The sequence below is a fragment of the Telopea speciosissima genome, chromosome 2 (genome assembly GCF_018873765.1).
Source record: "Telopea speciosissima isolate NSW1024214 ecotype Mountain lineage chromosome 2, Tspe_v1, whole genome shotgun sequence".
NCBI classification, from domain to species: Eukaryota; Viridiplantae; Streptophyta; class Magnoliopsida; order Proteales; family Proteaceae; genus Telopea; species Telopea speciosissima.
Window position 1 is genome coordinate 49,000,952 of NC_057917.1, and position 12,553 is coordinate 49,013,504.

The 12,553-nt window shown below is 37.5% G+C and overlaps 1 protein-coding gene across 1 annotated transcript in view; it reads left to right on the top strand.

The window, feature by feature from the left end:
- LOC122651363 (fra a 1-associated protein) overlaps positions 1-12,553 on the top strand; it is a 17,886-nt gene continuing 5,333 nt past the window's right edge. The window contains exon 1 of the mRNA XM_043844731.1: positions 1-255. Coding sequence (XP_043700666.1) covers positions 41-255 — 215 coding nt within the window. The 5' untranslated portion in view covers positions 1-40. The remainder of the gene's footprint in view (positions 256-12,553) is intronic.

Here is a 12,553-nt window from a genome sequence, read left to right on the forward strand (position 1 = left end):
TTTCACAGTACGGTGCACGATTAGCAAGAAATACAAAACGATGGGTTGGGAGTGGAGAGACGAATCCAACGAAACGAGTTCATCGTTAGGATCCACCGGCACCGGCGGGTCTGAAACCTCGAACTTTGAATCGGGAGATCGTTGTTCGACGAGAAGGATCGTCAAATCGCAGTGCAAAACCGAAGAGGTTGAGCCCGGGAAGTTTCTCAGGAAGTGCGAGAAGACCGAGCAGATTCTCAAGGATTGCGTCGGAAGGTCCTTTTCTCTTTTTTCGATTCTCTTATCTATTATGGCCTCAGATTTATATGTTCTTCATCACCTTTTTCTACCGTCCCTTTACATAAGATGATTCGTCAATAAATAAAATTTCATTTTGACTGTTCCTTATTTACATATGTTGATTAGTTTCAATTGTGGGATTGTTGGGTAACTCATGTTAGTTTGATACATGTTCTTATTCGTTTATTTATATTGTATTTTCTTTATTGTACTTGTATTAGGATTGATATCTGTTGTTAGATGTGTCCCTTTTGATGAATGAAAATCTTATATTTGTTGTTGCTGCTAAAAAAAAGGGTAGCGAAAAGAGAAATTAAATAACTAGAGAATATGGCATATGGAATTTGAAAACACATTCATGTTAGGAGGTTTCACACCATAGTATTAGGAAAGAGCTTTTCTCACAGGTCCTTTTATGTGTGTACTTGAGATGGATTGGGTGTCCACCAGAAATACACTTCTTGAATATTGACAACTAAGTTGCTTTAAAAACCCGCCTGGTAGCATGATTTGCAATAAGCTAAAAAAGGAAAAATTAATGTAAATGAAATTTAGCAGTATACTTCTACAAAAGTTTTGAAGGATATGATTCTGATCTTAGAGCAAATAAAAAAAAATATTAAATTACAAAAACATGATCTAGAGTGCAAATTATCGTTATGCTCTTTTCTTTTCACTAGTATGTTTAAGTGATTTTTGTCTTGGCAAGGATCCATGTCCCATTCAGTTGAGATAAAGCTGAGTTGTTATTGTTGTTGTTGTATGATCTAGAGTGCAAATCGGACTTAAATGGTTAGTCAGATTAGGGAATTCACAAGAAACTTGAAAGCGGATAACCATGTGTGGAATGAAAAAATGCAATGACTACAGTTCATATTTCTTCTATGTGATCAACTATGGTAATAATCAGTGAAGTTAGTGGCAGAACATAACTAAAAACAACAGTTATAAAAACATTAAATAATCTGGACCACAGTTAAGAGAGAGCTTGACCGCAGCCAGCCTCAATGAATCTCATAGGAACCGAATATTTTCCATTCAATATTCGGAACCAGTTGGTTATAGCGGTTCCCATGCCCTCTGTTTAAGGAGCTGAAATCCTGAAACAAATGGGCAAATAAAGAAACATGTGAACTAGTAGTCAAATAAAAACCAGACTACTTAGACTTGACTTTGATGAGTAAGACTAGGCTTTAAAAAAATACTTTAGATAAAACCTTATTAAATCTGAGAGGAATGCTAGCCATGGGTCCTGTTTGGTGTATAGATCTCTCTGGCCTTGGCTGCCAAACCAAGTCTATACCTCAGTTTTATGTAGTGCGCCCCCATGTTTTGTAGTTACAAAAGGCATATATGCCATATGGCCCGTATCTTTAGCATTTATCGTCTAATGTAATTAAGTGACTTAAAACCCGTCCAAATGAAAAACACATTTTAGTTGATAGTTGAAAAGAAACTTACGAGCCTCCATAACTTGAAGCTAATTCCATTCCATCTCATTCTATAATAGTAAGATTCTCCACTTGTAAAATTTTTGTTCAAAATTAATTCTTTTAGATCAAAGGCTGAGATTGCAATTGAAGCTACTTTTGCGTGAAAGTTCTAGTAAAGCATCATTGAAGAGTGAAAAGGTTGATGACTCCCCGGTTGACTGAAATCTGCCATGTGGACTGGTGAGTTGGCTATTGGAATATTTTGTTAGATGAGAAACTTACTAGATAAACCACATTTTCAAATTTGGTGAATCATCGATTCTCTCGAGGTGCCACAATTACCGTGAGCAAACATATTAATGACGATGAGTGTATTTTTGCTATGCTATTAATACTTGTATTGGCTCTGCTATTCTGCCCCAGCTTGTCTGAGGAAGAGTTTGAGGAGTAATACACAAAAATATGCTGATTCAGGCCCATGGTTCAAGATCTCAGCGAGATCTCGCTGAAATCTCAGTTTCGTAGCATCTCGAGACGAGATGCCTTGCGATACATAAATAATATAAGATCTCGACCGAGATCTTGTCGAAGATCTCAATCTTATATCTCATCTCGAGTCGAACCAGACTATATTTAAGCTTCAAAAAAGACATAACTTAACGAGATTCCTTCTCTCTCGCCTCTCTCTCGCCTCTATGAAAGGGAAACTCCATCTTTGGGTTTTTATTTCATTTCTTTTGACAAATCTCACCTCCAAAACCATCAAAGCTTGGTGAGATTGAAGCTCCTAATCTCCTCCAAGCTGCATGTCAAGAACCTAAGGTAACTATTCATTAGGGCTGTAAATGGATAACCGAAAATCCGAATTCGATCCGCATCCGTATCCGTTTAGGGGCATCCGTATTCGTTTAGAGATATCAAGAAAAAAAATCCAAATACTCCGATAGAAATCCGAATACTTAATTATAAAAAATTAAGTAAATAACGATCTTTGGGGTTTTTTAAGATTCAATAGGTTCTAGAATCTGAGGAAAAGAGAATCATGATCTAAAACTATGGATTAAGAGTGAATTGTATCCACTAGGGGGAGGAAGGTTCGAGTTACACAAGGCAGAGGTGTAAACGGATGGCCAAAAATCTGAATTCGATCCGCATCCGAATCCATCCGAATCCGTTTAGAGGTATCCGTATTCGACCAGGAAATATCCGAATCCGATTACATTCGATCCGTATTCGAGCCAAATCCGATCCATTTATAGGCCTACTATTCACCCCCAAAACTATATTTTTTATAGAAACATGATCTAAACTTGTTTGTTGACTATGAGTTTTTTATATGTTATACATTGTCCATCGATCTATGGAATGATGGAGGCTAATTTTATTTTTTTTTCTTTTTTTAAATTATTTATTTATTTTTCTATATAAATAAATGATTTTCTTGGAAAAAAACATTGAAAAAAATATGATTTATACACCATCATCCATATATGGCACAGGGAGCATCAGTTCCGAGTATAGTCACTATATTGGGTATGGTTAGTTTGGGGGCTTTGGACAGGCCGACTCTTCATCATCATTACCCTCTGCCTATGAGTATGAGGGTCAGTCACACACACACACTGAGTTAGGTTTTGTGGAAAGCATCTTTGGGGTCCCGGCCTCCCAGCCATACATGTCTGTGCCGGTTCTAGTTCCACAGGCACCATCTAGTAACGATGGCTCTTGATCGAGTTCCTTGTGTTTCAGAGATATATACCCTAGGTTAGGGTACCTCCAGTACGCTGATGACTCGGTTTGTAGGGCTGTTGTGCACGACTTCGAGCGTTACTTCCACCAACATATGTCATGGCCAGCCTTTGTAACGTAATCAAAGCAGTGCTTGATTCGACAACAACAACAACTCCTACATGGTCATTATGATGATCCGTCCTGACACTCGTTTTAGTACTAGCTTGTATTTATTTAATCTACGACTCTATGTGACTGTAGTAGTATGTAGTATGTAATGGTTAAATGGTTTATGGTTTGATATATTTTAGTTCCTAATGGTTATTTAAGTTGTTTTCCCTATCTGCTTTAATTATATGAGTTCTAAATATTGTGTGGAATAGCCTAGGGTAGACCTCACGCACGCTGTAGACTACCAACTTAGGGTCTGTAGTCAAAGTACTTTTTGGGTTTGAATTTGTAAAAACTAAAGGTTCCATTGTGTGTAGAAGGCCTAAAATAGGGGGAATGTCAAGTTTCAGCCCCTATCTTGGCCATATGGCCATTGAAACCTACCATCGAATTTAAAAAAAAAATACGTGATCTCGCCGAGATCTCGGTTTCGTGGCCTAGAGAAACCAGTGGTGAAACCGAGATCTAAAATCTTGTTCAGGTCGGGCATACTATATTTAATGATTCAAAAATTAAAATAATAAATAAAAAGAATAAGGCCATTCCATTTCAACAGAAGACCCACACCTGAGTTCAATAGCTTTAGGGATAGCATGAAAAGAAACTTATGAGCCCCCCATAACTTGAAGCTAATTCCATTCATTCCATTCTATAATAGTAAGATTCTCCACTTGTAAATTTTTTTTTCAAAATTAATTCTTTTAGATCAAAGGCTGAGATTCCAATTGAAGATGCTTTTGCGTGAAAGTTCTAGTAAAGCATCATTGAAGAAGGAGAAGATTGACGACTCCGGTTGACTGAAATTAGCCATGTGGACTGGTGAGTTGGCTATTGGAATATTTTGATAGATGAGAAATTTACTAGATAAGCCACATTGATGCAGGTGCACTGCCTTGGACCGACCCAAACTCATTTGGGTATCCATGTGAAGATGAACCAGGTCCAATTGGGTTTTTGGGTTCAGTAGGATATTTCATATATATATATATATATATATATATATATATAAGGTTCGGGAAAATTACACTGCCACCCCCTTAAGTTTGTATTAAATACAGAGCGATCCCCTGTGTTTCTAAATTATACAGCCACACCCCCTGAGATTTGATTAGTTGTTACAGACAGCCCCACTCTGTTATATCATTCCCGTTAAGTGGTATGATGTTGGTAATTCATAACTTAAAATGACTAATATACCCCTAATTGCTCAATTTTTTTCTTTTTTCTAATTTTACCTTGAAATAAACTTAATGGGATCCACCCGCATCCCATCACCATCCCTCCTTCTTCTTCTCTCCAACCCCACTGACCCCACCACCTGGAAAAAAATTTGGGAATGAATACCTGGAGTTGCAGGTCAGCGATGGAGGCAACTTCAAATATGGGGATTGTGTTTTCTTCTTCTTCTCCTTTCTTCTTCATCTCTATTTAATTCGTTTGTCTTGTGTTATTATCACTTGGATTGGTTTTGAAGACGAACAACTGATCTTGGATCAAATAGAACAGCAATGGCCGTGTTCGTGAGCTTTGCTTGCCCCTCGTCTACAACTCTCTGGCCCTCTCTCCGATCGTCTCTTTAATCAGCAGGCAAGCTACCAGTTGGCATCGGTAACCTCTTCAAGTTAGAAGAGATGAGGGTGGCGAACCTCTTTTCACGGAGAAGTCCCCAATGAGATTCAAAAGTGCAGTTTGTTAAGCGTTATTGATCTTGAAGGGAATCGTTTCACCGGAGAAGGCAGAGAGATTCCTGCACTCAAGAGGCTTAAGGGTTTGAAGGTTTTGTCTCTTGGGAGAAACTCCTTCTCAGGTCTCATTCCAGCATATCTTGGAAGTCTTTCAGAGCTAGAAAACCTAAATCTGGAACGTAATAACTTCACAGGGAACGTGCCAAAAGAGCTGATGTTATTGAGAAATCTAACTATTTTGGACTTGAGTGACAATAGATTATCTGGTGAAATTCCTTCCAACAGTGGAGACGTGAAGGGTCTGCTGGTTCTGAATATGAGTGGTAATGGCTTCTCAGGGAGGATCCCTAAGAGTATTGGATCACTTATTCACTTTTGCAGCTCAGGATTCTGGATTTCAGCAGGCGGAACCTCTCCGACGAGTTGCCTTTAGAGCTTTCCAGCTTGATGGGTAAAATCCCAGAGCACAGAGACGCGAGCAGGCAGAAATCCAGAGGTTGGAGCGGCGGTGCAATTTTTTTCTGAGAGCAGATTGATGTCGTGTGGTGAGATTTTAGTTTTAGAGAGCAGATCGTCCATGACAGGAAACAGAATCATCTGGACTTTGTTAATGGATTCATGGTGATGAGTTCTTGGTGGAATGTGGTGAAGTGAAGGTGGGACTTGGGAGATAGGTTTCTTCTCCTTGTCTAGAAGAAGCAATGATTTTACCCATAAAAGTGACGCTCTCTTTATCAAAGCATTCAAACATGGAAGCGTGCTTGATGCAGGAAGGGACCCTGCAGAAGCTTGGTGGTCTGAAGCATGAGAAGTCGACCAAATAGGTTCCAGGAGGTTTTGTAATGAAGCGTTCGAAGGCGAAGAATGCAAATAAACAAGACAAGGGAAGCAGGTGGGATATGGGGTTCCAGTTGTATAGGAAAAAACACGCTTCCATGAAAATCGCAATTAAGAATGTAGAAATTCTAATGAAACTGAAAAGAAGAGATTGTAGATGCTCTCTCTGAAGGTTATGGGGAAGACAGTCCAGGGAGTAATATGTCTGAAGAATCTGGTTGAGCTTGGAACAAGTATCCATGAGAGAAGAGTGGAGGTAGACGGATGTGATTGTGGATTGTGGATTGTGGAGTGGGGAGGGTTTCTTTTCTTTTCGTAAAAACGAATATATTTTGGAGGGAGGAGGTGGGAGGTTAGGCCCTGTGGTATTGGTAATCTCTAGAACCTGCTCCCTCTCTCTCTTTGATGTGAAAAGAGAAGAGAAGAGAAAGTGGGAAAGTGGAAGCTTTGGAATTTGGAAAGTTATAAATGGGACTGCAACTCTGCATCTGCTCTCGTCTTCGTGCCCTTTACCTTCAGAGAGCTCCTCCCTCGCAAATTGCCGGAGAGGACAGTGGAGTTTCTGGAGAAGAAAGAGGATTTTGTAACATAAGGGGTAAAGGGTATAGTTGGAATTTTCCACTGAGTATTAACAGGATATTAGAAGAGGGCAAAGTTGGTGTTTAAAATGCATTATTTAACACCGTCCACTCAGGGGTTGTGACCATATAATTTAGAAACACAGGGGGTCACTCTGTATTTAATACAAATCTCAGGGGGTGGTAGTGTAATTTTCCCATAAGGTTTTTAATTAGTTGGGATTTTATCTTGTCTTTTATTTTAAATGGCTACTTAGTGGCATTGTTCGAGAACTTGTTTCGTTTCGGTATTTCGGGCTGACCGAAATATCCGAAATATTCGAAATTTCGGATATTTTGGTTGAAATATTGTATTTTTCTGGTATGTTTCGGTAGGTCATTTCGGTGGGTTTTAGGCCAAGTTAAGGCCTGAAACTTCATGGGAACCCTATTTTAGGCTATATAAACACATTTAAATGTTCAAATTGCAAAAATAGTCAGCCAAAATGGTGTTTTGAAAAAATAGTCACCCAAAATGGTGTTTTCGACACCGTGAAGTTGTAGATCGGCTTCCAGTGTCTAACATATATTTATTTCATCACAAACAAACATATTGATCATGCATTTCCCTAAAAAAAAACAATTTTGAGAATATGGTTTTACCTGGAATAGTGGAAAGGCTTCACAGATGTGCTAAGAAGTTTGAATCTTGTGTTCTCCAAGTGGTTCCGGCGTAGATGCGGCAAGGATTCAAATGGGAAGTGGAAGAATGGAGAAGAAATGAGCAAAAACCAAAAAACCAGAGCTGTTTTGAAGTCTCGTTTCGACCGAGACTGACGAAATGTGGTCTTTTATATAAAAGGGTTTGACGAAAAATTCGAAATCTCATGAGATTTTTCCGAGATATCACGAAATTTCGAGAATTTCGCTCGAGATATTGTATTTTTTTTATTCGAAGTAGCATTTCGTTTCGAGCAGCTCGAAATTTCCGAAATCTCGATCGAGATTTCGCGAGATTTTGAACTATGCTTAGTGGTAGAATAGTTTCCATACTTTAGTTTTAATAGGCTAATTAATAGTAGACTTGATTTAGGAATTTAATTTTCAGTTTTAGATTATAATTAGGAGTTTTAATTTTCTTTAAATACCAGTTTGTAACCACGCAAGTGGCAGATTTGATGAATAGAATTTTGAGTTTTGTTTATTGCTACCGGTGAGGTACAATGGCTTAACAATGGTTGTATGACCATCTTCTTCTTCTCCCCCCATTTTTTCTTATGCAATTTCTTTTCTCTCCCCCTGCAACTCTGTTTTATTCCCCAGATTCCATTCTCCCCTACCAGCCCTCCACCAAATTGGTATCAGAGCCAAAGGATCCATTATCCTTTCCCATTAATCTCTTTCCCTCCCTCCCCATTATTGTTCCATGGTAACAACAGTAACCACATCTCCTTCCCCTACTGCAGCAACCACCTTCCTTTTCATACCCACAGAAATCATCTCTCTTTTCGTCTGCCTTCATTACCCTAACCCATCTCCTTTCCACAGCAACTCCCGCTGAAACCACAGCAAAACCCTTCGATATTCACTGAAAATCATCCCATCCATTTTGGAAAGAAAAAAAAAAAAACTGTCGATTCCCAGCAACAACTCTCCCCATTGCCTTCTTCCATCTCTCCTTGAATCGATTGACCCTATTCCCCCTTCTTGGTTCCACCAGAACCGGAAAAAAAAAAGAGAAGAAAGAGTAAAGAAAGAAGAGAGCCAGAATCAGCAAACATAATTAAAAAAAAAAAAAAGGAACTCTTACCTGGTTCAAAGCTCCCACTGCCTCCTCCTCCTCAGTCGAACTTACCAGCCTGGTCTGACTCGAACTCCTGTTCCGAGACCTCCGCCATTATCTCCGCAAGTTTCCTTGGAGTTGCAGACTCCTATAGGACAACCACCACTGTCGATAGCTTGTATTCCCCTTTCCCTTTTGTTTTCATTTTTCGATTGACCCCAATACCCGTCCTATTGTGCGACTCGACTCTACTACCTCTTTTTTCTTTCTTTTTTTTTATTTTATTTCCTTTTAATTCCCATAATACCCCTGCCCTCCTTTATTCCTTTTACACTTCTATTATATTGTTCTTCCAAGTATGCCCTTCCCTCTCACGGTTCCATTATGTTCCTTATTCATTTTTATAGTTTCCCATAATACCCCTATCATTGTCTCTTATTGCCTCATCCCCTTTAATTTTATTTTGTTCCAAGTAGATTCCTATTTACGATGGCATTCGACCCTGAATTTATTACTCTTTTGGAGGAGTTCGCAAAGGAATATCGTGATGGATTGTCCGATATCAAATCAGATTTTCGGGATCTTCAATTGGATTTTCGAATGTGTTTTCGGGAGCTTATAGATAGTACCAACAACTACTGTGATAAAGTGTGCAGCATGCTAGAAGCCTTAGAGTACGAGTCAATGGTGATAGACAAAGTGGACAATGCAAATGCCAATCAAGCAGAAATGAACGGTTCGATCAAGATTGCAGTTGAAAATTTGATTTACGGTTCAATTTCAGTTGTCCTCACGATCAAACATAATTGCCAAGGCAGCAAGGCGACCTAAGGCGGTGGAGGGGTGCCTAAGGGCTTAGGCGACAAGGCGCCCGCCTAGGCATTGGCTAGACGCCCAAGTGTTATTTTTTATTTCCCCTCTTTTCTAACATTATTTAGTATGTTACAATATGTACCTTATATCATAAAAAATCAACATTAAGCCACATCAAGTCATAAAATATCAACATCAAGCAACATCAAGTCATCAAAAATCAACTTTAAGTCACATTAAGTAATCAAAGATCAATATTAGTCCACATAAAGTCGTAGAAAATCAACATAGAACTAGAAGACAACAGAACTGAAGAAGCAAGCTATTGATAGTTTGAAACAATCAAAACATACATTTGGTTTATACTGTTCTTAGAAAATATGATCATATCAACGAGTAATTAAACTGCTCTCGATTTAGAAAAATGTTCTTGTTCTCTAAGAAGTTTGACTGATCAAATGATTTTACTTTTACATGAGACCTTTTTGGATTAAGCAGAACACAAAATCAGCTTTTCAACAAATCCAAGATTACTTAAATATGATTTATATTGAAGGAGTTATGTTCTAGTCAAACTTTATTTGATGTGCGTGAATGTTGTCAAAATCGCTTTTAATGAAAGTATTTTTTAAAATATCAAAACAAATGAATATTTTACTGCACTTTGGGTTTTTAGCAATGTTTTACCATATTAAGATTTATGAAATTTTTAGTTTTGAGAAAAAAAAAACTCAGCATTAGAAAGTTAAAATTTCACCTATCTCCAAAAATCTAGTTATTGTTCTTGAGCTGGGGGGTTGACTTTTTATCCTTTTGGAATTTAATTTTTTTAACTATTTTTGTTGGATTCAACTAGGGGGTATTTGCTTATTTATGAATAATATCTTAAGTAAATGGGATACAAATTCATTTACTTAAATGATATTTGGCATACATAAGAACTAGAACCTGGTCCGATACCAATTAAACCAGTGCAAGGCGCTCTACTCTATGGAGGCAGTCGCTTAGGCCCCTAGAGATCCGTCTGGACGCCTAGGTGACGCCTTGACAACTATGCTATCAGATTTCCATCGAAGATGTCGTCTACTACTGGCCATCAAAAGATCGTGACAGTTGATTATGAGATGCACTGGTTCATCACTCCATCAAAGTCGATGTTTGTGGATGCCGATTGAGTGGTGCTGATTCTCTCATTTTATAAAACTCGTGGTCGAGTTTTCTCTGCACCGGGAGAATTAATGCAGGTGCACTTCCTTGGACCGACCCAAACCCATTTGGTTATCCATGTGAAGATGAACCGGGTCCAATTGGGTTTTTGGGTTCAGTAGGATATTTAATTTATTTAGTTATTAGGTTTTTAATTAGTTGGGATTTATCTTGTAATCTTTTATTTTAAATGGGTTACTTAGTGGTAGAGTCCTTTCCAAGGATTTATCTTGTAATCTTTTATTTTAAATGGGTTACTTAGTGGTAGAGTCCTTTCCATACTTTAGTTTGAATAGGCTAATTAATAGTAGAGTTGATTTAGGAATTTAATTTTCAGTTTTAGTTTTTTTTAAATACCAGTTTGTAACCATGCAAGTGGCAGATTTGGTGAATAGAATTTTGAGTTTTGTTTATTGCTACCGGTGAAGTACAATGGCGTAACAAAGGTTGTGTGACCATATTCTTCTTCTCCCCCTTTCTTCTCTCTCCTTCTGCAATTCTGTTTTTTTCCTAGATTCCCTTCTCCCTACTGGCCTTCCACCACACATGTTCAAATTTGGTGACTTGTCTCAACTATATTGTCCCTTGTGTGGGACCTTTTCCATGTTTTTTCAGTGGTTCATGTTCTTCAAACAAAGTTGATATTTTCAAACAATGTGCAAGCATTATTCTAACATATGATGATGTTGGATTGGATTGAAAATCAACACATGATTATGATGACTTGGATAACATGTATTGCAAAGTTTGCAAACCAACAAACATTATTATGTGGTCGATAAACCACGAAATTGGATCCCCCATAGTGTAGGGGCTAGTTTTTTAGTACCAAGGCTTGTTTCTGCCATGTTTTAGTGTCCATTGGCGGCTAAAATTTGTATTTATGCATCATCATCTAATCATTGGTTGATTTTCAAGCCAATACAACATTATCATATGTCAGAATAATGATTTGAATGTTGTTTGAAAAGTCAATTATATTTGAAGAATGAGGACTATTGGAAAAACAATGGGAAAACTCTTAAACATGGTAGACTATATGGTTGAGATTTGCCATTAAATTTGACTTGAGGCCTATCTAGAAATTCCCCATCTATCTTATGGTTAGAATGACTAACAGAAATTATCACGTGGCAGAATAAAAATTGGTGCTAGAAAAGCTCTTTTGGTGTCAAACATTTTTCTTTATCTATTTATATTTAAAGGTGGATTGGAATCATTTCCATAATCTTGGAGTTCAAACAGGGATATATGGAAATAGTAACTCAATCTACATATATGTTTGATAGTCTCAATTTTTATTAAGATCGAGTTGCATATAGGTTAAGAACTAATCTCATCCTAATGTTTTAAATATTTTTGCAATATTTGATATTTCTTTCTTGATATTACTGTGTTTCGTAACTCAAGGGCAAGTCTTTTTCAATGAGGGATTTTGATGTAGGATCATCTCCATTAAGCATTCTCAACTGTTGATCTTTGAAAGATTTAACTTTTTAGCAAGTTTTACATGTGGGATTTGTGATATATTTTAGGATGGGAGTATGGTATCAGTTTTAAGTGGTGGTGAAGGGCTTATTTGTAAAATGTTTAATTATTGAAGTGATCCAGTTGTTGGGGAGGTTTTAAATAATTTAATTAGTTTAGACAGAGTCATATGTAATGTGTTCAACTTGTTTTAGAACCTGTGTAGTGTACTAGTATTAGTTGTCAAGTCAAGGTTGAAGAGGTCTAACTTTAGTGGATTACTACTTTAATAGTGTCAGAGCCAGCTTTATTACTTTATTTTCCTATAAGATTAGGATCAAAGAGTTATGCGTGCAGGTCTTTGGGATCAGTTGTATTGAATTGCATCTGAAGATTGAATGAGAATATTAACTTGCAACCTTGGCTTACTGCAATCATGATACTCCTTCACTGTGGTTAAACTTATTTGCTTTTGTTTGCTATTTAGCTATATGAGTATATTCTGCTTTAATCTTTGCTGATCTTTCAATATAGAAGAAATCTACTTTGTTTTTACATTCTTTTCACATTCCAGATTGTGTTCTAAATTTT